Genomic DNA, 26,917 nt, shown 5'->3' with positions numbered 1-26,917 from the left:
TTTTGGCGCCAAATTTAAACACCGCTCTGCTGATTGGTCGCGGCCTTCGATTGCGACCAATCAGCATTATTGGCGCCAAATTTAAACCCCGCTCTGCTGATTGGTCGCGACCGCCGGCCGCCACCAATCAGCGATTTTGGCGCCAAATTTAAACACCGCTCTGCTGATTGGTCACGGCCGGCGACCGCGACCAATCAGCAGTATTGGCGCCAAATTTAAACCCCGCTCTGCTGATTGGTCGCAGTTGCCGGCCGCGACCAGTCAGCAGTATTGGCGCCAAATTTAAACACCGCTCTGCTGATTGGTCGCGGTGGCCAGAAGCGACCAATCAGCGATTTTGGCGCCAAATTTAAACACCGCTCTGCTGATTGGTCGCGGTTGCAGGCCGCGACTAATCAGCATTGTTGGCGCCAAATTGCCGGCCGCGACTAATCAGCATTATTGCCGCAAAATTTAAACACCCCTCTGCTGAATGGTCGCGGCCGTGACCAATCACCATTATTGGCGCCAAATTTAAACACCGCTTTGCTGATTGGTCGCGACCGCCGGCCGCAACCTATCAGCATTATTGGCGCAAAATTTAAACCCCGCTCTGCTGATTGGTCGCGGCCAGCGAACGTGACCATCAGCGATATAGTCGCCAAATTTCAACACCGCTTTGCTGATTGGTCGCGGTTGCCGAACTCGACCAATCAGCGATTTTGGCGCCAAATTTAAACACCGCTCTGCTGATTGCGTCCGGTCGGTCGCATATATATATACATATATATATATATAGTTTTTTTTGGTCCCTTACACTTCACAGAATGTTGAAAAATGTAGATATTTCTGGCTATATGGTCAGTTTCTTGGTCAGTTGGGCAGTGAATGGTGAGTGTCAGTTACACTAACACATTCCCACAGATCAATGACAGACTACATAGCTCATGACTTTGGTTTTTGATGAAAATTTTATTTTTTTAGGGTAGGTTTTATTTTTATTTATTTTTTAACGACTTTTTTAACAGTTTTTTTTTACAAAAATAAAATTACAATAAATAAGATTTGCCTCTAAAGCCCCCATACACATTAGACTAACGTCGGCCGAACCGCCTGATTTTAGCGGGTGCTGAAAACAGTCTAAGGTGTATGGGGGCCTTAGAAATAAGGATCCAGCATGTCCCGATCCTTTTATTCTCCATGAGATAATTTGCCACCACAGATGTCAGACTGGGGCTATCTCATAGAACACAGGAGCGCTCGGCCAGCCGGCAGAGTGCTCCTTCGTATGGTAGAGATCGGCGGGATAGCAGCTGGCTGAATGATCGTCCGACCATATTTCAGCCAACATCTATCTAAAGTGCATGGTGTTCTTAGGTCGACCTCTCGAACCATCCATCCTCCATCAATTTGGCAGTTATTTCTTGCACCACTTTCCCCAATTTAATGGAGTCCAGTTTGCTCAACCCGATGTTCACGTCAAACTTTTTATCCTGGTGCAGTTGTGACAGCATGGCATAACGCTGGTTTTCTGCCCCTCTATTGTCCTGTTTTGTGTTTTCAATGTCATTATTAGAAAGTCCCAGTTTTCGAACAAATCTCTCAAATTTATCTGCGGGAACTAGATCCACAAAAGTATTGAAAACGTCATTAATGGCTGTAAAGATAAAAAGAAAATGTGTTGTGAGAAGGCGGCAGTAATCACACACTGATATCAGCACAACAGTTTGCATACACAGTTGTTTTACCAGAGCATTAGAAGGACTTTACATGAACATTAGCCACAATGGTCAGATCCTATCTTTTGCATTGAAGCATCTAATGAGCGTGTGCAAAGGTCATAATGAAGGAAGGGGGAGCTGTGACATCTCTTATTGTAATTAGTGGATCCTGTGTTATTAGCTGCGTAGACAGGCATTACCCATCATTCTAATCCCTCCTCTCCTGATAAATCTCCTGAAAATCTCCTGAAAATCTATAAAAAAGACCCAGTGGCCATTTTGAAAATAGCAATATTATTAATTTTGTTTTTAGAATAAAGATCGTAATATGAGAAAAAAACAATGCCAGAAATGTTTAAAAAAATTGATTTAAACACAAAAATCTGGATTAAACAATAAATCATTTTCTGATGTAGCTTCCCTTTAAGCTGTGTTTATACACAGAGATTTCTGACCAATCCGATCACTTTTACAGATGAAAAAATTGCTCTTAGTCGGCCATTTACACACACAGATATTTTGTTAGATTACATTAAATTTCCATCCTCATCTCTTATAGTTGTCCTAAAAGAAAGCCTCTCCATTCAGATGATCTTTACTTGCTACTATTCTTGTGCTTGGAAAGCACATTTTTTCGCATGTTAGATCGGCTTTTGGGCAAATGAGGCGAATTTCTAAAATATAATTTCGGTATTTTGTTGCCCTTTTAAACAGGCCAATATTAGCTGAATGCTTGTTGGTCAGATACTTGCATCTTTTATGTGGACTTGTAGATAATCTTGATAATTTAATTGGACAAACAGAAATTGGTCAGATATCTACTGTATGTGTAAAAGCAGTCTTAATGTCCCTATACACATTCAGCCACTTGGTCTGTTCATTTAGGTGAGCTCTTATTTAAAGGAGTCCTACATGTTGTCCTATGTATTCCCCCTGAAGAAGCTAACGCAAAACGCGCGTTGGGGTACCTGTCCTCACTCCATCCAGGTTGTACAGATGAGTATCTCATACGTGTCAGCATGCTGAAACTATTTTGTTTGTGTTTTGTGTTATACTCGTTTTAAAATCTCTATGTGAACTAGCGCCATTGGATTGACTAAGTAGTATATAGTACCAATCGCATACTCCCTGCTTTTAGTACTGACACTGATGCTTATGCTTTTGTCAGTTCCATGTGCTATCATATATAGATTTATTCATTGAATGTACTCTGTGCTATATTATTGATTGTCTCACTTCAGCATTCAGACTATTCTTTATATCACATAAATATTCTTTGCTACTGCTTTATTGTTACAGCCCCAGAATTTATTATATTATTAATTTCTACATATGGATTAACAGAGCATACATTATTTGAACTATTTATTTATAGCTGTCTATATAATCTGGATATGTGGGGTCTCCATGTTACCTTTCCCTTTTTAATACTTTTTATTGGTTTTAATGATGAATTAAATAACAATTACTATTTTACGTCATAGATGTATCAGATTCCTTTTCTTTTTTGTTTTTCATAATTGTTGGAAGTGTAGCTGTATATAGGCAGTTTGGTTTTTTGTATTTCCCCTATACACAGTAGACTAATGTCGGCGAAACTAACCTCTTAAAGGGGTTTTCCAGTTTTGGAAGCTAGTTTTTGCATACCCTATTATGTATCTTTAAATTAATAGAAGGGGATCTTCTATTCCAGACCCTCATTTCTTGGCCAGAGTGGCCAAAGAACTTCTCTCACTCTTGAGGACCTGTCCTGTCCTGACTTACACAGACAAGATATTAATTTGAGTGGACACTGCGTAATGCGTAGTTTCCCCTGTGGTGGCGCTGCAGGGAAATCGAGCACTTACTGCCAGTGTTTTTCACAGATTACAGACGATCATTGGGTTTCCAACATGGGTACAGTGATCAGCCTATTGTCAAGAAACCCTGCTAACATGTAGGGATTGTCCTTTTAAGGTAAAACTGCTGAATTGTTTGTAGGGATTGTCCTTTTAAGGTAAAACTGCTGGATTGTTTGTAGGGATTGTCCTTTTAAGGTAAAACTGCTGGATTGTTTGTAGGGATTGTCCTTTCAATGTAAAACTGCTGGATTGGAGGTTTCAAGTTAAATCTGCCCTTCTAGTTGCAATTAAAGACTGTGATTAGGGCCTAATATTACATATACAAATTTTTAGGACTGGATTAAACTAAAACTATAGGAGAGATTTGAAATTTAAGAAGAAGGGTTGAAATGCAAGCACAATTTTAATTTTCAGCCTACCTTCATTTCTTTCATTTTCTGTGATGTTTTCCTTCAGGCAAAGCATCGGTGATAGGAAAGGTGTCTCTGTGTCCTCCTCTGAAGCCTCATCACATTTTAAAGACACAGTTAATATCTGCCAGTTAAATAGAGTTTGCACGTCTCAGTCAGTGAACACAAACTTGTAGGAGCTTATATCTTTGTGCCGGAAATAAATATCTAATCACCCAAAATAAGCAATATATGGCTTATAAAGCAAGAAGAGACAGGGCAGGACAGGGCGTGACATACAGCACATTAAGGGAGATTTAGGAACCAAAATTAGAAACTGCAGCAAAAATATGGAGAGCATAGTAATTGCCAAAATGGATTATAACTTCTTTTTTTTTTAGAACTGATTTTCTTTCTTGGAAAGTTTAGAGAAAAGGGGGATTGGCTAAGAGAAGTAATGAATTTCCCCATATCCCAATGGATTCTGCAGCATTTTGATAATTTTGGTACAATTTACACTATTTTTGCACACAGCCTAAATCAAGCATTCTATAATATTAGTGATAAATCTCTTATAATGTTTCTCTGTGCAAGTAAGGTTTACATGGTCACAAATATGGTGAACATTCTGACAATCTTATGGCCACTGTGACGTAAAATGATAATTTATGTGTTGATAAGATAGAGTAACTAAACTTTTTTTTTAATTTAATTATTCCTTAAGCTTTTCAAAAATTTGAATCTCTGTAATACACTTGTTAAACTACTTTGCTTCCTTCTATCTCCCACACGGTGCTGAAAGTGCTGGTTTATCTGCCTAGTTTATGCCATTTTAGTAGATGTTTTGAACTGAAGGTCTAGTAAGAATCCCTACTCTCAGACACTATGTACAAACACTCTCCATGTAAGATAATGGGGAAGGAGCAGAGAAGGTCACACAGAGTCTTTGTACACAGTGTCTGAGTACAGATCATTGCTATAGATGAAGTTTGACCCATTAACTCCATTCCTGACCAAACACTTTTTTTTTTCCCGTACATGCAGTTTAAAGAGCTATAAAAAAGATGTTCTTGTTCGGATATTTTTGTGCCTTTTTTTCATGATATATGATACTCCACTTTTATATTACTTTTTCTTTTGATGATTATGGGGCGATATTAGTGGAAAAATAAAAAAAATATGTGTCTGTTTTTCCCCCTTTTTTTTGTAATAACCGCAAAGAATTACTAAAAATACATTAAAAAATCTGTTCCCTATTTTGTAACAATTATTTGAGCGTTACACAACAACAATTGTTTGAGCGTTACACAACAACTATTGTGTAACAATTATTTTTATATATCAGTCATGTTTTTTATTATTTTACTTAAAGTTTTTTGTAATAACCACAAAGAATTATTAAAATACATTTAAAAATTAATTCCCTACTGTGTAACAATTATTTGTATATATCATACATGTTTTTTATTTTTTTTTATTTTACCTGGGCATGGCCCATAACTGCAGTTTGGACAGAAAGTGGCATTTTTATTTTTTTTATTTTTCAATTACTTTACACACTGGGCCTGTCATAAAGTCATAAAAAACTTTTGAAGGAAGGAGGGGGTTCATTTAAATATTGAAATATTTATATTTTCATCTGATTTCCCCTGTAACTGAGGCGGGAATATTAGCCCCAGTTACAGGGGAAATGCTGACTGCATGGCAGAGCTGTCTGGACTCCTTATACACAATGCTGTGTATGGAAGACATGCAGTCAGCGCTTCAATGTCTTGTGCACAAAGCAGCTAGTAAAACAGTGTGAACTCGGAAGTTAAAACAGCACTTTCAGCCTGATGTTGGAGACAGAAGGAAGCAAAATTAGGTAAAGGAGTCTTTTACAAAGATTCATCACTTTGCAAAAGTTGACAACTCATTAAATAAATAATAATAAAAAAAATTGAGGGACTTTTTAAATATTTTCCATTGTTAAGTTACTATTCATACAATCACCATAGGTAATTTCCCTCATTGAGAAATTGTGATGGAGGGGAGTGGTGCATGAGACTATAACAGGAAAATAAAATGAAGCTAAATGTGATCAGCAAAACCTTCCTTCTGCTATAAGGACAGGTAAAAGCAAATATGCATGCATTTGGTGGCCAAGCTAGTGCGACACCTGCGTACTATGTCCTATGTAAATGCAAAGTACAGGATTTGTGTAAAAATATAAAATGAGACAACACGTGTTAGAAGAATAAATATAGCAGCAGCGGGGCATTTGTACTTACCTTTGGGATCCATTTTGAATCTGAAAAAAAAATTGAAAAAGTCAAAATTAGTTGGAATTACTCTACAATGACACAACATATAAAGAAAGAGGCCAGAACCTGAACCAAAAGGTGAAGGCACCAAACCGGAATGCTGTGGGACGGTTGAGGGGAGCGGTGAAATAGGAGGAGATGTATAGAGTGTACAGAGATGGGGAAGGCAGCATTGTGGGCTGTGATCAAGCAGAGAAGACCCCGTCTGATCCCCTTGATTTAAATTTAATTAAATTTAGGTTTCAAATCTTTTATTCAGGATTGAGTCAGAGACGGTAAAGGGGATCCTTGATTGGTTGGTGAGGGACGGGCGGCAAACTGCTAGGATAAGGGTTGTAGGAGTATAATGGATTGAAGGGCTGAATTCTACTTTCTAGGTACATATTATGCTCTATTTAGTCCAGGACACATCTGCAATCTGTGGAACTATGACTCAATGACTGGTAGGGAATGCTGAGGGTTGTAGTTTATTAACCGCAGGAAAGCTGCAGGCTGTAGACCATTGGTTTACACTATATCATAGCACAGAGTTTCGATCGTACACTTACTTTCAATGGACTTCCTGATGTAGAAGAACCAGACACAGGCGCCAACCAACAAGAGCAAGAGAACTATCCCAACAGGCACCAGGATAGCGGCTGAAAAAAAATAGCAAAATTAGACATTATGTCAGGAGGAAAGTGAGCTGGAGCCATAAGGCTTCACCTACATGACTACATGACATTTATTCACTGGACAACATGTAGCTGCTGATTTATGCTGCCGATACTGTGCCACCTCCTGCTCAGAGAGGGCGAGAGGGAGCTGCCTCATTCAAAGTCTGGACACAGAGCTATTCATATAAACTAAAGGAGGCACAGCTATAAGGGGTTGGCTACATGTGGAGATATGGCTGGATGTAGTTCAGCTACTGGTTGGTGATTTAAATGCTGTGAGAGTTCTTGCTAGGAGAGGGAGAGAGGGAGCTGCCTTGTTCATAATCTGGACACAGAGCTATTCATATAAACTAAAGAAGACAAGGATATAAGGTTTTGGCTACATGCAAAGGAATGGCTGAATGTAGTTGAGCTACTGGTTGGTGCTTTAGATGCTGTGAGAGTTCTTGCTAGGAGAGGGAGACAAAGCTGTCTTGTTCATAATCTGGACACAGAGTTACATCCAATTATATCTGGGTCTTGTTTTATATCGTTTCTTGTGGAGACAATTTTGTGGTTACAACTAGTGATGAGCAAGTATGTTTTGTTAACCCTTTCGCCGAGTATGCTCAGGTGAGCTCCGAGTATTTATAGCTGCTCGGTGATATGGTTGAATCGCTCCCGTGTGCATGATTTGCAGCTGTTTGACAGTTTTATTACATTTGAGGAATGTCTATTTCTTACACATTCCTCACATGTATTAAAGCTGTCAAACAGTCGCAAATCATGCACACCGGGAGCGATTCAACCACATCACCGAGCAGCTGTAAATACTCGGAGCTCGCCCGAGCATACTCGGCGAAAGGGTTAACAAAACATACTCAATCATCACTAGTTACAACTTGTACACATTTTAATGAATTTTGGCAAGAGGAAGACAAATATGATGACTAGAAGCCAATAAGGAGAAGCTTACTTAGATTGATGCCAGGTTCTGGAGGTGCACATTCCGTGTCGGCTGTTGAATTGCAGGGTGCCCGTATCACCTCATTTGGGGGACAGCTGAATTAAAAGAAAAGAGTCGATCATGATGAGCACATATCTATTAAAAGTTTATAGCTCAGCTTGAAAACAATTTGCAAATATTGTAGATTAAAGTTGTCCAAATCCACCATTACTGTGTGATCGCTGACGATCACATGGTATATGGGGGGCTCCCAACTTTCTCGTGTTGGTAGATGTTGGGAAAAATGAAGCATCAGAGAAGAACCATATGCCATAAGATGCATAATTCATGCTCCTTAGGCATCATTCAGACATTCCATTTTCACCAGTCTTCTGAAAATCACGAAAACAAGTCTGATTTTGATCTGAGTGTCGGATCAAAATTGGCAATGTGGGTCCATGAAAAAAATCGGACTGCACTCGGATGACATATGAGTGCGGTCCAATTTTCATGGACCGTCACATAGGAAAAAGTAGAGAAACTTTCGTTTTTTCTCCACGTGCGAGGAAAAATAGATGACACTTAGACCACACACTAAATATCCAGTGTGTTTTTCTGGTCCGTGAGAAAAGCGGACGTCTGATCTTTGGATAGCAGACAAGTATGTCCAATAAAAGGCAATGTAGATAAGCTGCCCGCCCACGCGCCATGCTGAGGCCTCACCTGGTTGTACATTTTTGGCAGATCTCACAGGACTCATCAGCTGGGCAGAAGGTCCCTTCCTTGCATTGGCACACGCTGTTCTTTGTGGTTGTGCATGGAGACTCCTCTCTTTGATCTGTAATGACAAAGGTGGCTGGCGTTGTTAGGAGTGCGGGTTGGGTTCGGAAGGGGTGCAAACAAGAAACTCTTTTTTGATCAGAGTTAGGACATCAATGTTAATCTTTACCTGTGGTCAAGGAAAGTCTTGCTTAAATTATATATTTTTTGCATATCATCACAAACAATAGAAATGATTGTCAGATGCCAATTATCTCACAGAATGACTGTATGGTTGGTGTGGAGCCCCAGAAATGGGAAGTTTTAAGACTTATTCTCAATGTTGGATATATGCATATAACCGTACTGTGTTCTTCATTGCTAGTTGTCACACTGACAATGCACTTTTACATCATCTCAGTAGTTGGATAGGCTGGAAAACCCCCAGCTTCCTGCACACCCTCCCTACCAGAAAGTTCTAGCAAGTCATTGTGGTTAAATTAGTGAATAAGCCACAGGTCAGGGATGAGTCAAAGTAGCTCAGTGATTCCTTGCTGGTACAGTATGTCCTTAAACAAAGAGCCTATTTCATGCATACCTCCGATTAAGGTGGGATGCTGAAGTACCCACAAGGGAGCTGCTCTTAAAGAGGACCTGTAACTTACTCAAAAAATAGAGTTCTATACCTTTTAAAAATCCCTGAGCTCCACTGATTCTGCAGCTCTTTTCTGTTTTGCACTACGCCACTCCATTGCAGAGATAATCACATTTGTTGATTTTGGAGCGCAATATGTGAAATCTCTGCTTGCAGTCCAACTGGGCGTTTCTTCAGTCTTCTTTGGGGGGCGTGCGCTTTCACTCCTCCCTCCCAAATGCAATGTGATTGGCAGCATCTGGAAGGGATGGTTGAAAGAGCACGCCCCCAGAGAAGACTGTGAAGAAACACCCAGTTGTTCTGCCAAGCGGAGATTTCACATACTGGTCTCCAGATGCAACAAATGTGAATATTTCTGCAATGGTACGATATAGCACAAAACAGAAAAGAGTGGCAGAATCAGGGGAGCTCAGGGATTTTTAAAAGGTATTTAACTTATGGATGAAGAAGATCTGTAGATGTTTAGCGTGCTACCCCGCTACATTAAAAGAAGAGGACCCTGTAGAAAACTGGATTTTATGATGTCCACAAAGGAACTACTGGAGAGAAGTAGCTCACCTGTTCGGCACACTGTACATGGAAGGCAGTACGTCAGACCAGTCAGGTGCTCGCTGTATGTATGTCCAGGATGACATGGTGCACACGTACCCAGAGAGTCCGGACTGGTGCAGTGGTTCAGGACATAAAAACCTACAAAAGAAACAAAAGATTGTAAGAATTATTAACCCTACCGCATTGGACGACCTGTTACTCCTAGATATAAACAAGGTCACTAATGGAAAACGTCATATCCTGTTGATTCCTCCCTTATTTTATTTGATTCTATTTTGTCTCATTTTCCTAATAATATTAAAAAATAAATGATTAAAAATAAAGAAATCTTCTCCATGTGTCCAAGGAGCTCAGCCATATCGACCTCTCCTCTTCCTCACAGTCCTATGTTTGACTGAAAGAAAAGTGGCTGCAGCAGGAGCCTCTCCCCTCCACCCTATTGGAAAGCACCAACCTTGGGTCTCTGCCTTCCTGATCACTGTATACACAACGCTGAAAAAGCGCTGTGTATACAGTAATAGGAAGCACTGACAGTGCTTTCTCCTCTGGACCCAGTGATTATGTGTTTGCTGGGTGTAAGGAGAAAGTAGGAGGTGTTGGCTCCTCGGAGACGCAGTCAGCTCTGCTATACAACCAGCAGGGTGAATTTCCACTGTAACTGGGGCTAATATACCAGCCTCAGTTACAAGGGAAATCAGATAATACAAAGTAGTTAAATGTTGAAATGTTATGAAATAAATAACTAAAAAGCAGGAGATAAATAAACAGCTGCTGCCAATGCAAATAGTTGTTACTTGCCCCATCCAAAGTAAAATGTGCCTGATAATATAAATATTTGTTAAGGAAGTAGGGGGGTTAAATGTATTTTAGTGGTTCTAAAAAAATTAACAAAAAAATGTGACAAACAGACATCTATTTCCTTTATTTTCCAACGGAAATCAGCAAGAAATAAAAAAGAAAGTATGAAAAAATATAAAAATTAGGCTCCAGGAAAAAAGATGAAAAATTATATGAATGGCCTAAAGACAAAAATTGTTTACAGCTCTTTAAACTGCAGTTAAGAAAAAAAAATTGTGCCTGGTCAGTAACAGAGGTAATTGGCCTGGTCCGAACTGGTTAATGCAAGGAAACGGATGCAGAGGGATGTTGTAAAGTTAAAGGCTTTATTCTAAGGGAAATGTTCTTAGAACATGAATGTGTCAGCAGAAAACTATGTGAACAATCTGTGATACCTGCGTAGTATCTGGTATATGGCTCCTTGCCACCCTGAAAACCCTTCCAACGTCACAGCTCTGCTGTACAGAACCGCACCCTGGTAGAGTGGCGTGATGTGTTCTTACATAACACTTGTTGCCATAACAACTGGAAATTAATGACTTTTAGGTTCTGATGTAGATCCAATTGTCTATACTCGGTCCTAGCTAAATAGTTCTACCCCTACATTCTAGTAACTGGTGGGGTTCTCAGTGTGGCGCCCCTAAGGGTTCTGTCGCCACAGAGGTACTGCACCTCACCCAGAGGTGTGGTGTCTCCTTCTCTCAGGTAAGGAGGGAGTGCTGCCCGGAACCCCAACACCTGCATCCAACACTACACTGCTCCAGGCCGGCTGGAAGGGCAACATGCAATGTGCGTAGCTGCTGAGCCCTGACCCTGGCTGGAGTGGGGGGAACCAAAGGTAGGGGGAACCAGTAGTGGGTGTGGGTGGAGGAAGCAGTTTAGGGGAGCACTTAGAGAATAGATATATAAAGGGAAGCCATCTTAGGGTGGCAGGTCAGTGAACAGAGAGAGTAGTCAGAGAGTCAGTCAGGGAGCAGAGTCTCTTCAGGAGCTCTACTCCATAAGTGGGGCCTAGCAACAGAGGTCCAGGAGGGGAGCAGAGGAGGAAGGCTCCGTTCTATAGAAGGGATCCTAGGGGGTACGGTGAGTGCAGGACGACACCTGTACGCCCTGAATCTGTCAGAAGGCAGAGGGATCAGGCCGCAAGAAGGGGACAGTCCCCTGGACCAACCGTGTTACTCCAGGTCTCGGCTGGAAAAACCGGAGGCTTCTGCACTTCCATGGAGCAGTCGCCACAGTCTCATCCTAGTCACCGTGAGGGTCAAGTAGGTCCAGGAACTCCAGGTTGCCCAGAGGGACTTCAGAGCACCTGATCGGGACTGTGTGTGGGAAGCGCAGGGCAGGAGGGAGAAGACCCAGCACGGGAAGTCGGTCTAGTTAAGAACATAAAGAAAGCGGGGTTCCGTCAAGCGCTCCTGACATATCTGAGGAAGAGCTGAACCCCTGGTCTGGTAGACGCAGTGCGACGCGGAGGCGGACACCCGTACAGTGTACCTGAGAACCTTGTACAAGAACTGTGAGTAAAACTCGGATGACTGCACTTGTACTGCCTCAGTCAATTATTTCAGCTGCGCCATCCATCCCGCCTGCACTACAAGTCCCAGCACCACCCACCATCAAACTCCACACTGCCCCGGGTGCCCGCTCCACCTGTGGGAAGCAGAAACACCTCAGCTGCCATCCCAACATCCCCAGATGTCTGAAGCAGCACTGGTAATCATTACCAGGTACCACAGGTGGCGTCACAAACTATTTATTTATTTTATCCAAGTTCCAATCCCCTTTTTCAAGAGTGACTCCAGGGTACGGGCCCGGGAGCCGACCGCCGCGACATCCCCAAAACCAGGCAAAGGTCCGGGTACCAAGACGTCCCCATCCCCTGGGCGCGACACCAGCATCTACACCGTCCCCCCAAATATCATTGTCAGATGTCCAAATTATATAACAGCCAGAGACTAAATTCTAAAAATGTAACTGCCAGAAGCCACCACTAGGGGGAGCTTAGACTTGGATTAATACAGCTTTATTGGCCCTCTTTTTGCCCATATCTCAGATGGCAGTACCCACATGTAGTGTCCTGACGACTGCCCACGGATAAATCAATGTACCCATGTGAGCATCACTTCATTTCCCCAGGCTTTGTCACATAGCGGTATGGCATGACTTGGGACATGTTGTAGTGTTGAGTTGCTATGAGGCATCTTGATGATGCCATCATACCAGATTACCAGAAGGAGCACCAAGAAGGTGCCCAACATAGGCCAGTATTATTCCTCCATAAGATACACAGTCCCATATTGTGGCGCACAGAGTACTTTATGGCTCTGGATGACAAACCCTAAAGATGGCCATACAGAACAGATCGTTGAATGAGATCTACCCCACCACATAAGCAGGAACGATCGGCGGATCGCTCCTGTGTTCTCCATGAGAATGATCTGGCAGCGGCTTATCTTTGTGCCGATCAGAACGAAAGGATCAGAAGTTGAAATTCCAACAGCCGGATCCATCTCTTCCGACAAATGAAGCCAGACGGCCCACATGCACGTTAGAGGTTTGTCCATCTAATGTGTTTGGGGGTCCTTTAGGCGCCTACGGGTGGTATATGAGCTCTGTATCTGCCCCTGTGCACCTCACCAGAAATGCTACTCTAGTCAGGGAATGGAGAATCACTTCTGTCATAAGAAACTCCGCAATTTTTGCTGAATTTTGCCACGTCCATTCCGCATTGGCTCCTCCTCAGCTCCTCCCAATTAGCCAGAGCTGCTTCCAACTGGACAAAAGTCTCAGAATATTTCCACAACTTCGCGTGGTGCAAAAAGTTTTCAAAGTTTCTTTTTGGTAGTTTTCTGGAAAAAAACACCTTAATGAATCGCCCCCAAATTGTGTATTTGTCTTATGCATACAGCTTCTATATTTAGCAGGTTTTGTAGCAGAAACTCTTTACACAAGATCCTACGACGAACACCGGATGAACTAGATCAGGAAATTCCCGTCTTTCCAGTCCACAGTCCAAATTCCCCTAATAAAGCAGCAGTTTCCTCACTGTACAGATCACAAGGCTGTGGGGAGGGGTGAGTGCGAAATATGCCATTTCACCAGCTAAAACCAGTATTTCATCCTGGGGTCTTCCAGGTGATCTCAGTACGGATAGACCCTATAGGGGCTCCAGTTGTGCATATACGGACTAAGGGAGGACAATAAGTAAAGACAAGAAAGTTCCCGTTTTTCTAGCTCCGAATAGACTACTAATTATTTTCTTCAAGGGGTTGTACGGAGTTAAAAAAAAAAAAACGTGTCCACTTTCTTCTGAAAACAGTGTCACACCCGTCTCTAGATTGTGTCTGGTATTGTAGTTCTTCTGTAATATCACTCACAACCTATATACATATCTGTAGGGGATGCAGAGGTAGCAGCGGCATGCCAAGGAGGGCCAAAGACCCCTTTGCTACAAAAGAGACCGGTAATACAATAGAAAGTGGGGGCAGGGGGTCTACTATGGATTCTGCACAGGAGTTCAAAAGCTTCAAGTTAAAGGTAGTCTGTTAACACAAAACGACTGTTCAAACCAAGCACTGTCGCTTGGTGCACTCTTGGCTTAACCAAACAGTTCAGTGCACCTTCCGACCTATTAGTTTTCCAGTCGTCTCCTTCTTTTTTGATTGACACGTGAGGTTAGACAAGTAGGTGGGAAGGTGCACTGAACTGTTCGGCCACATCAAGGGTGCACCAAGCAATTGTGCTTGGTTTGAACAGTCATTCTGTGCTGATAGACTCCGGTTCAGTCTTTTTATCCCCTATTAAAAAATACTGGCTTCCTCCATCTAATTTCATGACATGGAGATATTCTCTCCTAGAGGCACCACGTAGTACTTTGGAGGTGCAGTGACTCCGTAACAGCTCTATTGAGTTCCCAAGGCCAAAATCTACAACCATTTTTACAGTGATATTAGATTTTTTGCTGATTTTATTCACTTTGCAGGTAATCGTAACACTAAAGACCAAAACATTCGGGGTTTTCGAGGCTTCTTGGAAATATAACAAAAATAATTCTAGCCGTTTATATTTCACCATTCATATACTTCTCCTTCCTTTGGCTCTGCTTCCTGGAGTCTGTTAGTCCCATCAGTCCCTGAAAGTCCATGTTGCATTCATAGTGACCCAATGTCCATGACTGCATCTTCCTTATATAATGTTATGACATTACCAGTATTTACTGCTCCAGACCACCAGGTACACAATCCTTAGCCATTTATTTCCCTAGACCACCAAGGATCCTAAAATAAACCTGGAAATCCTAACATTGCAAGTTTTACTGCTCCAGCCCACCAGGTATATTGTCCTTAACTCTTCACTGCCCTAGACCACCATGGATCCTAAAATGAAACCCACAACCCTAGAATATTGTGAGTCCTAACATTAACCATTTCATTGCTAAATATCTCATCTAAATTACTCAAGACCATCAGGGATATTGACATTAACATCCTTGCAGGCCTAGACCTGGATGCTTTATAATACAATTTTCCTTGTTTTTATACGTTACAACATTATATTTTGCATTAGATATTTTAAAAAGAAGTCGAAAATACCTGGTGAACATCTCAGACACCGAATATTTCCATTCATGTAGTAAATTTCATCAGGATCAAAGTCAGTTCTTCCAGGAATGGGGAATGCGTGTGCCAGTCCCTGCAGGAAAGACGTATCAGCGTTAGGTTTTCACATTAAGTGTATATTAAATTAGAAATGAATACATTACATTTTGGAGTATATGTTATTACAGGATTGTGGCATCACCCTCACCATTTAACAACCTGTATTACCCCTTTATCTGTTAGTAAGTTTCCTCTATGTTCTGAAATCTCAGTTACCAAAAAAAATAAAGTATCAGAGCTGTGAGAGGGAGGAGGGAGCTGCACTGATGTGACATCGCATCAGGAAGAGCCTGTCCACTAGCAGAAGGAAAGCTATGCATTGGCTGTAGTATTTATAATACACCAGCATGTAAGTAGGTAACACTAATGGCTATTGATTCCTTCACACTGGAGGTACTATCTGATTTGACTAGCACCCTGGATTAAAGGACTTTGCTCAACATTAAACATTATCCAGTATTCACAGGACCATTGGGACCCCCAGAGATCCAGAAAACAGCACTCTGTAGAGCCATGTTTTGAATACAGTGGAGGGGCCCATTCTCGAACACCGCTCCATTAATTGTCTATGGGGCTGCTATTTCCGGCAGTCCCATAGACAATGAATGGAGCCAAGTACAAACATTCGCACCTCCATTTCTGTCAAACCAGTGTTTTGCAGAACGCCATTCCTAGGATTGAGCAATTGTCCCCCCAGCTATCCTATAGATAGAGGATCACTTTGAAAAACCTTTTTAAGCCACGGATCCTTACGCAATACTTTTTTTTTTTTACTCCTGGTTAGGTCAGTTACAGATGGACATATTTTCAGTCCAACATCGGATCGCACTCGGACCAATATTATTCTATGGGTCTGTGCACATGTCTAACTTTTTCCTCCGACATACTCTTCATGCTCAAGTTTGATCCAATATTGGGATCGCACTCGGCCATGCAGGTCAGTGAGTTCGTGGAATCCATTAGACTCGGACGACATCTAAGTGCAGTCCGATTTCCACGGGCTGACAGAATGGAGGAGATGGAGAAGTTTTTTCTTCCATCTTCTCCTCATCCGAGAAAATCAGAGTTTGATCAGAGTGTGATTTGCATAATTGACCCGATTCTCTCAGATGAGAGAATATATGCTCGTGGAACCCTAGCCTTACAGAGGTACATCAAGAAAGTCCCTGACTGCTCAGAAAATGCTAAAACTAGCAATGATCAAAAAGATTTGCAGGACTCTGGTCTGGTTTCCACTCGGACACTCTGTGGTGGTCAAACAAGGGAAGTGTGAACCCACTCGACAGGCACTCGAATGCCGGCATCCTGCTGCCTCTTGCCATCACTAGGCTCCTGCAACATCATGGTGCGATATACATCATGGTATCAAGACGTTGGGGGGGCTGTAATCGCAGGTGGTACCTAGGTTGTCAGCATTAGAGTGCCAACCGAAGAGGTTCGCATTCCCTTGGTCCGGCTGCCACGGAGTACCGAAGTGGTCACCAGACAAGGGTAGTGTGAATATTTTTGCTCACCTCTAATTAAACCCCTTTTTCTACAGATCAGTTTCTGTCTTCTGAAAGTCAGGTCTGACTGCGTATTTTTTTCATTGTGCGAAAAACAAATACCGGAGAGAGAGCAGACTTGTTACGTAATGGAGACCAGCAGTAGTAAAACTGCATTCCTATGCTTTACGCCTGATAAGTAAAGCTCACGGCTGGGGAGCTTCAAGACCATGAGCTTCAGAATTACGGCTGAATTTTTCAATAAATCGATGAATAAATAATGAAAAATGAATGAATAACGTGTAGTATTAAATTGTATGGTAATTTTTAAGCTAAATCAAAATGTATTGGACACTCTTGTACATCACATTACGTTATCCGTGTCAGATAACCAAACAACAAGGTCATCTCTAAGAGTTTAATGTAGTGACCTCCTTTATTGAAACATCTACAAATGTACTTAAAGGGGTTCTCCTGAAAAACTTTAAGCCTACACAGTAATCCCTTCAATCTTCTCCCCGCTACAGTGCCAGATCGGAGGCGATCATATCATGACCACCAGGGAACTGACAACTGAGGCCACTGATCGGCTGAAGGACCAGTTGACTCGTGTTTGGGATGCCATAATTTCTGGTCTGGTGAGACTACAGATTTGTGGGGTGAGTATGTGTTTTTATCTTTCTCCAGGCTGGGTGCCCCCTTGTCAACTTTAAATATAGACTGGAGAACCCCTTAAAAGTAAAAAATTGTACAAGCTACTAGTATAAATTTATTATCAAAGGTGTCTCGACCTTTAGCTATCAAATCCAGTCCCGGTCACATCAGGTCCACTACTGGTCTGGCTTGTGCTCGACACATGACTATGTTTCCTTTTTCAGCCAATCAGTGCGGTATGAACAATTTTGAGAAAAAATTGCAAAAAAAAATTGTTCCTTGCAGAGAATGCACCAGGAATTCAGCTGTATATTACAATGGACACCTGCAGCTTATTGTATTGGGCAGAGTTCATTGCCTTCCATCCTCATGGCATAGGGGTTTTATCACCATAAATGTAAAAGTTAGTGAGAAGAAGGAGATTAATATATAAATCTTGCCAAAACTCGAGGAGATAAAAGCAAACAAAGAAAAAAAGAAAATTAGAAATCATTCTACCCCCTATAGGAGTAATTAAACAATCAAAAGTTATCCTCAAACGTTGGGAAAGGTGTTAATTTAATGACTGCTGGTGGACCCCGTGCAATCCCAAGAACAGGGGCTTTAGATCCCACGATCATGTCTGGTTGGAGTAGAGGTGCGCATGCTCGACCACCGCTCAATTCATTGTCTATGCGACTGGCTCCGGTTCTCAGCGATCAGCAAGTTATCCCCTATTGTATAGATATGGGGTAACGTTCCATTATGGGAAAATTCCTTTAAAAAGACTCCCCCTATCTTGTCTCCTGGCCATTGTGGCCATATTGGTTGTACATTGAAGATCACAATTATGAAACCTAATCTACACTGGCTAAAATTATCTAGTAATTCGTGAGTTTATGACCTGATTATGTAATGAATTTTGCGATTGTGCTCGATTTGAACGATGCGTCATCATGGTTAAAGTCATCCCAATTCTCAATGAGGAAATCTTCCAGACTGCATATTAAATAAGGCCAACAGAAAATGCAGGGTATATAAAGCCTGTGTCACCCCTGCATTCTTATTATCACTACCTAAATTAAATTACCTAAAATCCTGAATATATTTAATGACATCCTAGTGCACAAACTTTTCAACACCTCTTTCTAGTTTGCTGTCACATTATCAACATTGTCAATCTAGAGACCCTTTAGTCCCAACCCCAATCCTGCCCAGGACTGGCCCAATCCATCACAGAAATGCTCCTTTGAGGAGGGGCATTGTGTAAGTCCCATCTCTGTTTGGCGAGGAACTATGCAAATTTCCTGGTACCCCTTTTCCAAAAAATTGTAAAAGTCCTGGGAAATGCAGTGCCGTTATCATGTAAGGAGGAGACACATGTAACGGGCGCGTTTCAGAAGTTTCATCTTAAAGTGCTAATTTTTCTCCTTCTAGAACAAGGAAGGAGAACGTCCAGTATGTTGCAACTTAAATCTCCGAAAGAATGAAGCTGGTACACAACCAGTTTACACCAATTGCCTGCAAACCCCCACCCCAAAAAAACCCCCCAAAAGTCGGAGATATGTCTGTTTTTTATCTGATTTGCAGATCAAAGTGAAAATAAAATGGGTAGCACTTTGATATATCCGTGTTGCATCTTAGCGCTTCCATTTTTCTTTTTACTGTTAGAAGTTTGGGGAAAAAAAATTTTTGCATTCGAGAAAAACGGGCACCACGCTGATGGTAAAACAGATAAAATATGAATGAAAAATGGTTAGATAATAATAATAATAAAAAAAGACATTTGAATAAGTCCCAATAGATATTTACAAGAATTGCCCAGCAATCATGCCAATCGTAATGTTCTATAATTGTTTGTGAATTATGCACGGCTAATAATAAGAAATCTAATATATTCTGATAATAATCGGGAGTCGGCCGCATGTGGACTGCACTGGGAGTGGTGAGATGGTGCCGCCATACTCTAAATATAAACTGCGCATTTTCTGGGAATCCTGGAGCGGTGCCAAAGTGATTCACTAAATATTCACTCTGAACTCTCGTATAATTAGCATGTACATGATGCAACATTACTAATAGACTACTGGCACATGAACTATAAATGTTCTGTATCGTCCTGGAGCGTTGCAGAGTTCTCCTACTGCAGAAATTATGGAGAGCTAATTTGAATATTATTTCCCAGAGAGCATTGCCTATTAGGCAGCCTATACCAGCTGGATCTCTACAAAGAGGAGCGGAAGACTCTGAGATCTTAGTGGAAACACTAATTATTTGGCAGTTTTTTGCCCGTAACAAGTGCCGATTGCGAACACATTAATCGGTCGGTGCCGGTTTAAAGCCTCAGTCATACTGTATGGAGATAATTAATATGATTGTGTCCCGGGTAAGATGTCACCGGCACATCCCCGTGTACTGCTAACGATGAGTCAATGGCCAGTAGGAAAGATCTAATCAGCTGCCCGATAAGAGTTTTTCTCATTCATCGGTTGATCGACGACATGCCAAGGATCGTCAAGGCTCGTTTGCAGTTTATTGACCCTTGTAAGTCTTCACTATTGACATGTGAAGTGTCCATATCGGATGGGACTTACTGCAAACCAATCATACTTGACATAGATAATACCTTAACATACTGTAGGGTATGACTTCTCATGAATAATGCATGAAGGCACCTGAAATAATGCATGAAGGCACCTGGCGCTTTGACTTTTTGGTTCAAATGGGGAAAAAAAAAATTTCTGGTGTCACCTCTGGTGGTTACTGTAAGCGAAATACTAACAAAGTACTAATAGATTTTTTTTTTTTTTTTCAGTTTTTGCTTTTTTATCTGTTTTGCCATCAATATTTTTCACATATACATCAGATACAAACACAGATCTGAGAACCGGACATTATAGAAATGTGGATCCATGTCACGGGCTGACTTATGCACTAGGAGAATGCGAAACCCAGTTAGAATGACTTTTCAAACAACTTTTAAAAAGTTTGGTAAGTGTAAAATAAATACACTTTATAAAAAATATATATATTTATGTGTATATATATATATATATATATATATATATATACACACACACACACATACACAAATATATTATAAAAGTTTAAAAGTATCTAAAAGTTTAAAAAACGTAAACTCTCACCAAAAGGAAGAATAAGGCCAGGGTCATTGCCAGAAATTCCGATTTGGTCTTCGCCCCTTGTGGGGCCATGAGCAGATAATCCAAATAATTTCGAACCTAGGAGAAGTTGAGTCGTCGAGCGAGTCGTCAAGCGTCTTAACATCACAGACCTACTGAGGCTTCTGTCAAGGAATTTATAGATAATGCCCCGCCTCTTTTTCACTTGCAGAAAAGAATCTCATCCAAAATGTAAGAGCTCCCACTAGGGGCAGTGGGTGGAATTACAATAACTTTAAAGGATTAGGGACTGAAATATTCTCCATATGTTACCAGCATTTCTCCCAAGAACAGTAATTAGTACTAATACATAGTGATGAATGAAAAAGGTGAAAACAATTGTGAGAGCACTGCTAAAAGTTGCAGGGAGAGTTTTACAGTCATTTAGAGTACTGATCGCCGGTGTACTCCCGATAAATAATATCATCAATACCTTTTACTGTGGTGATCAATAATATATAGAGGAAATTCAGCCATTTCTGCCACTCCATGATCACTCCACAGACAATGCCCATATGGGAGTGCTGTGTATACAATGCCACTACTTCCGGTGGTCCGGGGATCATGAGGTCTCCTATAACAAGTCTGATGGGACTAAAACCCAGGATAGCCCCGGTGGTCACTGTTCACACTTTTCAGGGCAATTTTTCTCTTTAAACAAAGGATGCTCCAGTTGATTTAAAAAAACAAACAAAAAACAAGTAGCAGGAAAAGAAAAGTAAAAAACCAAAGAATGAAGTCCCCTTACAGGAGTGTTCTCAAGTTTAAAAGTTAATCCATTGAATGGGGGATAAGGGATGGAGGTCCAATTGTTGTGGCCTCCACAATCCCGAGGACGAGGGCTCTAAACGGAGTGGAGATCGATCATACACACTACCGTTCCATTCATTCTAATAGGAGCAGCGAAGACTAGCCGAGCGCTGCTCTCGATAGTGCGCATGATCGACCGCCACTCCATGCAGCCTCGCTTCTCGAGATCAGTCGGACCTCCAGAGATCGGAAAGTTATCCCGTATTCCGCAGCCACCAGAAGGACAAAGTGACCAGGGCCAATAGATTACTGCTCCGTAAACTGCGTAGTGGCCAATCTTGTGTACTGCAGCTCAGATCACCTTCACTTCTAAGTGAGCTGAGCTGAGAATCGCCACTAAACAGTGTACAGAGCTTTGCTGATCGTGCTCTGTACACTGTGTGCTTCTAGAAAAACCACAAAAAAACAGCCTTACCAACTCCAGGTGAGATTACCAATACACTAGTAGGATGCAGCAGGCACCCATGATAAAGGCGGGGGCAGCATAGGTGCAAAATACTGACGGAGCAATCACTCACACACCTACCAAGTCATGGAGGAGGTGGCTGTGTAGTATTACAAATGCACACAGATGGGGCTTGCATAGGGCACCAGTCACACAGATTCTTGTGATGCACAGTCTCTGACTTTACAGCCTCAATACTATTAGAACAGGCGGGCTGTCCAGCACTATATAAGTGCACCCCACATGACAGACACCCCAAATCACCCAACCAACAGTAAAGGGCCTGGCTGCACCCTGCAAAAATATGGAAAAATGAGATGAAAAAATTATGTATACATGAGGTATTGGTTGATATTTTGGCCAAAATATGCAAGCTCGCAACCCGCGTCAAGGGTCCTCACACTTGCGAGTCCTAATACTAAATTCAAAAACAACTCACAAAGGACGTGAATTCAAGAAAAAACACAAACAGCCTTACAGCACATGCTAAAGGTGGGGGCAGCACAGGTGCAAAATATTGAAGGGGGTGCTTGCCTAGTATTAAAAATGCACACAGATGAGGTTTACATAGGACGCCAGTCACATATTGGGGTCTGGTGCATCCTGCTAGTGTATTGGTAATCTGACCTGGAGTTGGTAAGGCTGTTTTTTTTTGTGGTTTCTCTTGAATTCATGTCCTTTGTGAGCCAACTGTGGGCTTTTAGCTCTAAACACCTAATTACAGATAGGTTATTAATATCTTAGTCCTGGACAACCCCTTTAAATTTTTTTGGGGTCGTCAGAGGGGGCCTCTAATGCTGGTAATTGGCGATGTAGTTATAAGGGGTGCAGAGATAGCAGAAATAGGTCAAAATGATATTATTTTTTCCATTGCTGCAGTTTAATTTACTGTTAACAGGTCTGTGCTCATTTTGATCTCTGCTACACAACCCATCACTGACCATGTGATGGCGTCAATATCCCTGCAGCACCCCCACAGGAGAAATGAAGGATTACACAGTTACCCTTATAATATATCTAAATGTCAGGGCATGCACATACACAGCCGCTCCTCCAGAAGCAAAGACACAATTCTTCTGTAATGTAATATACTCAGAAGCTGGTAATCCCCGACACAGACCTATAAGAATATGTAGCAGAGGGGTCCCGTCACCATAAACACTAATGTGCTCTGAGATAAGCATTGTGCCCACACCCCAGGACGCCAGTTGCTTCTCACGATTGTCTCTGGTGTGAATAGATTACTACTAAGGAGAACTGAGGTATGATGTAAGACACTGGAAAATGTCACTGATAAGCCCTTTAGGGCTCTTCCCGCCACAGTCAATTTTCATTTTTGTGTTTTCATTTTTTCCAAGACTCATGGCTTTTTTATTTTTCCATCCACATAGTCGTCTTGAGTGCTTTCTTTTTTTTTGCGGAGTTAGTAGTAGTTTTGAATGGCACCATTCACTTTACCATATAATGGGGTACGTGTGTACAACCGTTTGATCACTTTTCATTTCATTTTTTGGGGGGTGCAAGATCACCAAAAATTGCCAATTTGAGCTTTTCATTTTTTTTTCTTGTGAGAAGGGAAAGGGGAAATAGGAAAAGACGTGGATATATAAATTGATTAAATTTTAAAAATCATATACTTTATTTGAATTTATTAAAACCTTATAAATACAAAATTGCTCATGCTTCTACAGATGCATATAAGGCAACCATCCTATATGGTACAGGAATGGTACCCACTAATAAATCTGGCTGAATGAGGTGTAGGACAAATTTGGGACGTCTCAGTCCAGTCCCTCTTTTATTGGACTGTGGCTATTTATTTTACATGGAATCCCTATATGTTGAAATTGCCTTGGTGTTTATGTCAAGTGACACGGTTTCACTAAATTGACTATAAGATTGAAAAAATTAATTGAATTGCTAGATGATGTCATAGCAAATTGTGATTATATTAACACACACCATATGTCAATTTGCCTAGCCGGCACGGCTGGTCGCCGACTGTGAAGCGTATATCTCTTAACTAGCAAGTGTCAAGCGGTTAATGGTATTATCACGGTGAGGGGTGATTCATCCCCTATCACCACTATCTCGCTGCCCAATCACGTGGCTATCAGTCCCGAGCTGCACAGTGTGTATATACTACTGTACACTTATCTGAGCCGGCACAATTGAAAGCCGCCAGCAAGAGGCAAGTCTAACTGCCAGGCGGTCGGTATCTCTTGTTACAGTGAGGAGCAGTCCGCTATGCCGAACAACTCCTCACATCCCTGGTCCCACTGACCCCACACGTGCTCGGCGTGCCCGGCTCACACAGCTGATCGCTGCAGTGAGGAGCAGTCCGCTGTGCCCGGCTCACACAGCTGATCGCTGCAGTGAGGAGCAGTCCGCTGTGCCCGGCTCACACAGCTGATCGCTGCAGTGAGGAGCAGTCCGCTGTGCCCGGCTCACACAGCTGATCGCTGCAGTTGTGAACACTACAGCTCTCACAGCTGACTGCTGCAGCTATAGACACTTCAGCGGCTCTCCCTGGTTCGGAGTGCCGCGACTATGTGCATATTCCTAGGGCTTATCCTTATTCCCTCCTAACACTCTCATTTTAGCTCAGAGTATATCCCTGACACGCGTTTCGCCGGTATACCAGCCTTTTCTAAGGGTGAGGTCTTATACCCTCCAGCTAGATTGACAGGAGGATCGACCAATCAAATTGTATTCATCAAAAAAAAAAATATTTTCTTTAAATTACAAATGAACAATGTTATATACATAAATCATGCTACATGAATAATTTTTAAACAAGCAAACTATCCATTTGCATAACCCACATCATTAATCATGGCCATAACAAGAGAAAGGAGAAAGGGGGGACTCAAGGAGTTCATTGCAGTGTTTTCACCATGTCTATATCCATGTTCTTCTATAACTGGTTAACCCTTCAGTATATAAGTATATTTTAATGGACCCCTCAAAATTCATTTCTAGGGAAATAAAGAGGAGAAAAAAGGACTAAAAAAGGAAGAAAAAGTAGATATGAAGGGAGAAAAAGAGAGAAGAGGGAGAGAGAGAGAAAAGGGGGGGTTGCGAGAGGAAGATATTATCTAACTCAAACCCCATTTTCAAAAATATTAATTTATAACCACGAATTAATCCTATTATAGTACATTTTTTATCATATTTAATATAAATAAGAGCATATAATATCTCCTCATACTCCTATGGATAAAGTGGATTAATAAATTAGGTTACAAAAAACATCCAAAATTAAAACTCTCATTCAGTCCATGTGGGTTCACAGAATTACATCTAAAAATCCACTCACACTCTCTATTCAGGAGCATAGAATCTAAATCTCCACCTCTGTTATCCAATTTTATTTGACAAATCGCCCAACCATTCAAATCCTTCCATTGTGACTGATGTTTAATCTTAAAATGTCTAGCAATTGGTGTTGGGGTAAATAATTTCCTTTGCTCCTGACACCTTCTCTCATCTCTATCATAGTTAACAATACTTTGGATATGTTCCCTTATACGAGCCTTCAGATCCCTCATTGTTTTCCCAATATATTTGAGCCCACGTGTACATTCAAGGCAATAGACTACCCCACTAGTAGCACAGTTAATATGTTGGTAGATTGTGTACTTTTTCCCAAATGCATCTGACGCGCCCCTGGGCCTGTGTCGCGCTGCGTTGCGCACGCGGGAGCTTACCCGGAGCCGGATCTGTTGAGGGTTGTAGTCTCGTGGCGGTGATCCGGTCCATGCCCAGGGAGTCAAACTAAGTGGCGCTGTATTTAGCAGTAGATGTAGGACGACTATGCCACCCGTTGAATGCAGCTTTGGAGCCGCCGCTGCAGGGCAGACCGCTGAGGCTGGTGGTGAGATTGTGCAGCGTGGTGGTATAACCCCCAACGGGAGGGGTATGGCCTCAGGGCAGCCGACGTGGATGATGGGGGTAGCAGGAACCACTCGGAGACGGTACTGTGTAGTTCAGGGTCTTTACTGGTGACAAAGATAGACCCTCCCGGAGTACTGGCTAGCGATTGGGGCCTGGTCAGTCCTTGAGCAGATGGGATCTCCCCTGGCCAGGCGGAGTTGTAGGCCTCCCAAACTAACTGTACTCTTCTGGCTACCTTGCTAGAGGCGGGTATAAGTAGCCCACGTCCCTGAGTGTACCGTGTGGTGCTCACCCGTATGGCCGGTGACTCGGGGCCTTCGGGTTTCTGGGCCAGAGGACCTGCAATCCCCTGCCGGTCGGTTTCTGCTGCTGGATAGGAGTTAGTTCCCACAGCCTCGGACTCCGGGTCCGGTGATAACTTCTCAGTCAGGGCGAGCTCTGCAGCTGCCAGCCCCTGACTCCTTGTAACACTGCTCCCACAGAGCTCCTGATGTTCTCTTCCTATCTTTGCTTCTTTTCTCTGTCTCTACTTCTTCTCTACTCACTAACCCTGCCTCAGCCCTAGGTTTATAATGGGGAAGTTCTTCCCCTCCCAGGACTGGGCAGGAGGTGTGGCATGCATAGGATCCCTGACCAAGAGACCTCCCACCTGCTCTCAGACGTAATATCTCTATCACTGTGGCAACCAGACCCCTGGGGTGTCACACATCCATAAATGATTTCCTAGGAACTAGGACCCAGCATGCCTTACACAGGAACTTTTGTTTTTATGGACACATTGTTCCTCTTAAAATGACTAGATACTAAAAAGCTTGAAACTGGGGTATTTTTTCTATACCCTGATGAGGCTTGTGGTGTTACACAGTTCCTAAGGTCCACATCTGATCGAATAATGTCCCAGTGTTTGTTCAAAATATCCAACATCGTTTGCCATTCCTCGTGAAATTCTGTTATGAATCTCACGACGTTGTCATTATCTCTATCATTCCTCTTAGGGACCAAAAGTTCTCTTCTCTCTACTCTTAAGGCATGATTATATGCCTTTTTGATCATTCTCCCTGAGTAGTTCCTTTCCAAGAGTCTAAATTTAAGTTCTCGGGCCCGTTCTTTGAAGCATTCAAAAGTTGAACAATTACGTCGTAAACGCAAAAATTCCCCTTTCGGGATGGCTCTGATAGTACTAGTCGAGTG

At 42.1% G+C, this 26,917-nt stretch overlaps 1 protein-coding gene and 1 long non-coding RNA gene across 3 annotated transcripts in view; one reads left to right on the top strand and one right to left on the bottom strand.

Annotated features, from left to right (window-relative positions):
- Positions 1-1,069: 1,069 nt before the first annotated feature.
- Positions 1,070-20,705, bottom strand: LOC141166864 (tumor necrosis factor receptor superfamily member 10B-like). Its single transcript, XM_073654015.1, has 9 exons — positions 20,539-20,705; positions 15,210-15,309; positions 9,787-9,918; positions 8,538-8,652; positions 7,845-7,930; positions 6,782-6,871; positions 6,201-6,220; positions 3,961-4,075; positions 1,070-1,636 (listed from the first exon to the last, which is right to left on the bottom strand). The coding sequence occupies exons 1-9, from the start codon at positions 20,605-20,607 to the stop codon at positions 1,353-1,355; spliced, it is 1,011 nt and encodes a 336-aa protein (XP_073510116.1). The 5' UTR covers positions 20,608-20,705; the 3' UTR covers positions 1,070-1,352.
- LOC141166866 (uncharacterized) overlaps positions 13,619-26,917 on the top strand; it is a 100,411-nt gene continuing 87,112 nt past the window's right edge. For both annotated transcript variants that reach the window (XR_012251354.1, XR_012251355.1), the window contains exons 1-2: positions 13,619-13,691; positions 17,287-17,418. This is a non-coding gene — a long non-coding RNA (uncharacterized lncRNA). The remainder of the gene's footprint in view (positions 13,692-17,286; positions 17,419-26,917) is intronic.

This window comes from Phyllobates terribilis, unplaced genomic scaffold (genome assembly GCF_046119375.1).
Source record: "Phyllobates terribilis strain yellow unplaced genomic scaffold, ASM4611937v1 Scaffold_11__3_contigs__length_659146591, whole genome shotgun sequence".
NCBI classification, from domain to species: Eukaryota; Metazoa; Chordata; class Amphibia; order Anura; family Dendrobatidae; genus Phyllobates; species Phyllobates terribilis.
Note: the sequence above shows the minus strand (reverse complement) of the source record. Positions and strands in the feature narration are given on the sequence as shown.